This window comes from Gadus macrocephalus, chromosome 17 (genome assembly GCF_031168955.1).
Source record: "Gadus macrocephalus chromosome 17, ASM3116895v1".
In the NCBI taxonomy this organism is placed as follows: Eukaryota; Metazoa; Chordata; class Actinopteri; order Gadiformes; family Gadidae; genus Gadus; species Gadus macrocephalus.
The window spans coordinates 9,542,301-9,547,300 of record NC_082398.1 but is presented as its reverse complement, the minus strand read 5'-3'; the positions used below and the strand labels follow the sequence as shown (position 1 = coordinate 9,547,300).

Below are 5,000 nucleotides of genomic sequence, written 5' to 3'. Positions count from 1 at the left end.
CTGGGGTTTACTGTCATCACCTTGACATGCATATAACATTATACACACACACACACATCTATATATTACACACAAACACTCACACACACACACACACACACACACACACACACACACACACACACACACACACACACACACACACACACACACACACACACACACACACACACACACTCACTCATCTGTTATTGCTGATATGTAAACCATTGCTGGAGTGAATGTAGAAAGTTAAACGTAGAAAGAATGACAGACCAGAGCATGTGATACAGACAAAAGTGGAACCAATTGAGCTTGTCTATCATCTACCTGCCACTGTATTTCAAGTGGGACTGGACACCATCCAGTAGCTAAAGGAAATAACCAGCCCTACTTTCCACACCGTTACCAGTAAATAGATCACACGCCTAACGCTAACTTCGATTTCCTCCTCATTCTCTACTGATTAACAGTGTGTAGGATTATCACTCTCTGAAAGTTATGACAGATGGCTAAAATGTTACAAATGGCTATCACTACGCTACGGCCAGCTAACATGCTATAGATGACTTACATGCTGCAGTTACACATGCTATGCATAGCTAACATGCTAAAGAGCTGTGAACCCGTGCTGCAGCCCATGAATGCTGTGGTGGAAACCTCTTTAGACTCTGTGCTTGCATTGACTTTCCTCATCTTGTGTCCCTTTTGCGATGACTTCTAACAATTGACCAAAGTGTCTGAATGCTCAAAGGTCGATGACACGTGGAAGGGTTTGCGCGATAACATGAATGCTATAGGTTATATGACCCTCTGAGTAGAGAGTATCTTGCGCAATTGCTCAGACGAGGCTACTGAAGGCTGTGTCGGGTGTGCTCATCCAGTTTAATGAAATCAACCACACTGCTTTGCTGTAACAAGACGTTTCAAGACGTTTCAACTCTCGGTTTGCTTATTCTCCTTAACTGCCGGCCCGCCTCCAGGAAGCAGCTTCGGTAGAGCGGGTATTTGGAATGGAAACGAAGCGATGCTTCCATCAATCCCTGAAGCCAATTCATTCGTATCCGGTTGCTGATCGCGTGGCCACCTTGTTGGAGTCACGGGGAAGAGTCGACCGCAACACCTGATATCTGTTCGTATGGAAACGGATATTCACATAGGCAGGAGCACTGCTGGTGCACGCACACACACACACACGCACACACTCTTGGATGTGAATCTGTGGACCAGGGAGACCAAAAGGGTCGTGCTGTACAGACAGGGAGGAATGTTGCTAGGTGATATATGCGTAGGTTCTGCAACATCAGTGACATTTGATAAATGAATGGTGTGTGTGTGTTTGTTTGCTTGCTTTGGTATTCAAATGTTTATATGCATGTTCTAGTATATAAAAGTAAGCAATGGGGTGTCTGTGTTTGTTTGCGTGCGTATGTATTTGTGTGTAACCAAATGAGCAGGCAGGCAGCCATATTCTGTGTGTGTTTGTGTATGCGCGTGCGTGCGTGTGCATGTGTCTTATATCAACCAGGGGCCCTTGCCTGGCCCCTGGCGAGGGAAATTATAATTTTCCTATATTTAACTAATTACCCAGAGTGCATTTCTGTCCTCTCAAGGAAGACAGTCAGATAAATTTGGAGCATGTACTCTCGTTGCGCACCACGGGCCTGGGCTCTGACCTACACACCAGTATTTATAGCAGTTATTTTGAGCAGAGGCGTCCTATTGGTCAAAGACAAAATCGTATGTTGACTGTGATTTGTTCAACAGTCAACCATCAGGCACAGTATTTTAATCAACAGGTGATTATAGCACTTGATTAAATTATGTTTGTCAGTTGATACAACTTGTCATTCCATACGTTGGTGGAACCAAGTCATCTGATTGGTCATGGCGGAAATTGCCCGATCTATTGGGGGAATGAAAATATGATTGGTTGAGCTTGACATGACCCAGAGCAATGAGGAAGATCGTCAAGAAGCTTTGAACTACAATGTGATGTTGAGACAGAAGAAAATCTTTTCATTTTCCAGATTAGCTCTGAACATCATTTAAATTAAAATGTGTGTGTTAACCTAACACTGAACAGCTCTGTATTTTTCTTCTTTAGCGCTTATGGATTTACTTTTTACCTTGTATTCTTGGTCCTTGCCTCTCACTATTTCTGCAGTAATTGAGCAGATTTAATTGAGAAAAAGATTGTGAGATTGTGTTCAGAAAATATCCCTTGGAGGCAATTTTCCCCAGCAGATAACGCTTGAGGCTTATCAAGCGTTATCTTAACAACACACTTCCAAGCGCCCACACAATCACGCGCACACACCAGCATATTCAGAGAGTTCATGAACATTGTGGTTATTTAGCGGTAAATAGGAGCGTTGAAGTTCTATATCTGAAAGCCTTTTCTGACTGGTGATCGCCTGCTTTAAGCTTCTTTAAATTATCTTTAGATTCCTCCTTAATTGAATGACAAAAATCGCAACAACCATTGTGTGTGTCGCTATAGAAATTCATGGGGAATGAACGTTTGGTGGTATTTAAGCGAAGCATTGCTCTGTGAAACGACATTCTCTATTCTCTGTGTGTGGTCTGGAACAAAAGCCATCGAAGGAAATCGATGGAGGCTGAGATTAAGATGATTATGGAGTGTTTCCTGTTTCCCTCTCTCTATTTGCCGATTCAATTCAGAAGGCTGTATTGGCACGGGAAGCATTGTTTCTTTAGGTAGATAAGATAAGATGCACAAATCATTACTTATGTTAAAAAATTATTTTAATCCATTTCTCTCTCTACCTCTCTCTGTCTCTCTCTCTCTGTCTATGCCTCTCTCTCATCTCGCCCTATAGAAAAGTGTAAAGGAGGGAATCCTGCTGAAACAGACCAGTTCCTTCCAAAGGTGGAAGCGAAGATACTTCAAGCTGCGGGGACGGACTCTGTACTATGCCAAAGACTCCAAGGTAGCGATATACTAAGAAATGTACTCTGAACACAATCAACCATTCAGTAAGATCGGCTTGAAACGCTACAAAACGTACTCTGAATACAAAACAGCATATGGTTAATACAATACAAAATAACTGCATGCTCTGAGTACATACATACTCTGCATACCAGAATATATACTAGAAATAGATGGGCTACAACCATACACACTCTAAATTAAGTACAGAAAACATGCCCCGACTGGGAATGGTCGGGGTGGAAACAGTAATAAAAATGTTCTTGGTTGTGTACACATGATTCGACACGTGAAAGTCTTTCCACTAAGAGAAGTGAGTTGTAGGACTTGCAGAAGTTTTATCAGAGTGACTGATTTGGGTCAAGGAGCTTTGCCCTCCTCCTGCTTACTCTTCTAGAGGACCAGCTCGGGGCTGGAAATTCGCGCAGCCCACAAGCAAATGTTAAAAAAAATCACGGCTTCAACTCAGTTTATTCTATTGAAGAGTTTGCAGAGAAGTTTGACCGCGGACATGATTTTTTTGTAGACCCCGATGTTTACAGCACACGAATGTAGCAGTACTCTCCTATGGGAGAAAAGAGACGGTTTCCCTTTAATGAACCTCAATCAGATAATTGAAACCATAGTGAGACAAGCATTACCTGTAAAGCAGGTAGGTTAACCTCATTACTATCCTCGTTGTTTCCGTGTCCTCTGCTCAGTCGCTGATCTTCGACGAGGTGGATCTGTCGGATGCTAGCGTGGCGGAGACAAGCACCAAGAACATCAACAACAGCTTTACGGTAACCACGGCGACCACCCTGCCCGCTGCTTCCCGGCTATGTTGTTATCGGCCTTTGTCTTGTCAGTGGACTCTTGTAGAATGTAATGTTAGTCTTGTCGCTGTATTTGATAAGTAATGGTGGGATTGTGTTTATAAAACCTTTCTGGCGATATGGACTGCAGGGAGAAATGCCTCAACAACGTTATTAGCATAAAATACACATCCCAGCTCTCAGTTTTTTAAAAGTGTGCTGGCTTGACCCAAACTTCCACTGTGATTTGTCTGTTTTTAAGGTAAGGACCGGAAAGAACTATGTGATCATTTTGTTTGTGTATGCGTGTTTGTTGATGTGTGGGTGGGTGTGATCGAGAAACAGAGAGAGAGCATTGTTGGTGAACTGCCAGATGTTCTTATGCATTATTTATAGCTTTGCTTTGCAAACGACTTGTTCTTTCCATTTCTGCTCCCTATCTCTCATCCTCTCTATTCCTCCCTCTGTCTCTGTCTGTCTGTCTCTTTCTCCCAGGTGATCACTCCTTTCCGGAAGCTTCTTCTGTGTGCGGAGAGTCGGAAGGAGATGGAGGACTGGATCACCGCCCTCCGCTCCGTCCAGAAGTGGGAGACGTACGAGGTACGACGCCTCCTCCTCCTCCTCCTCTTCCTCCTCCTCTCTCTTTCCTTATCCTCCATAACTCACTATCCAACCGAACCGTACGTTATTTTATATAAACCTTAAGGGAGCGAAGTGTAACTTGTCCAAAGTTCTCTTGGTTTAACGAATGTTTTGCGACATTTTGGGTGGAAGTGATGATGGAAGACGTCTCTATGACAACTGGGTCAGAGCAATGTGAAGTTATGGAACTTGGTTTTACTTCCCTCTCACTCTTTTTCTCTTCCTCACTCTGTCTCTGTTTCGTTCTCTTTCTCTGTCACTCTCTCTGTCTCTCTCTCTCTCTCTCTCTCTCTCTCGCTCTGTCTCTGTCTCTGTCTCTCTCTCTCTCTCTCTCTCTCTCTCTCTCTCTCTCTCTCTGTCTCTGTCTCTGTCTCTGTCGGTCTCTGTCTCTGTCTCTGTCTCTGTCTCTGTCTCTGTCTCTGTCTCTGTCTCTGTCTCTGTCGGTCTCTGTCTCTGTCGGTCTCTGTCTCTGTCGGTCTCTGTCGGTCTCTGTCTCTGTCTGTCTCTGTCTCTGTCGCTCTCTGTCGCTCTCGCTCTCGCTCTATCTCTATGTCTTTCTCTCTCTCTCTCTCCAGGCCAGTCAGTTCAACATGGAGCATTTCTCCGGGATGCACAACTGGTACGCCTGC

General features: G+C 44.0%; 1 protein-coding gene across 4 annotated transcripts in view; it reads left to right on the top strand.

Moving 5' to 3' along the window:
- Nucleotides 1-5,000, top strand: part of si:dkey-172j4.3 (diacylglycerol kinase delta) — a 65,783-nt gene that overhangs the window by 38,197 nt on the left and 22,586 nt on the right. For 2 of the 4 annotated variants that reach the window (XM_060035644.1, XM_060035645.1), the window contains 4 exons: nt 2,823-2,933; nt 3,637-3,717; nt 4,225-4,329; nt 4,947-5,000. The exon at nt 4,947-5,000 is cut by the window's right edge and continues 79 nt beyond it. In XM_060035644.1, coding sequence (XP_059891627.1) covers nt 2,823-2,933; nt 3,637-3,717; nt 4,225-4,329; nt 4,947-5,000 — 351 coding nt within the window. Of the gene's footprint in view, nt 1-88; nt 1,155-2,822; nt 2,934-3,636; nt 3,718-4,224; nt 4,330-4,946 lie in introns of those variants that run through there. The other 2 variants (XM_060035646.1, XM_060035648.1) reach the window with 2 other exon arrangements.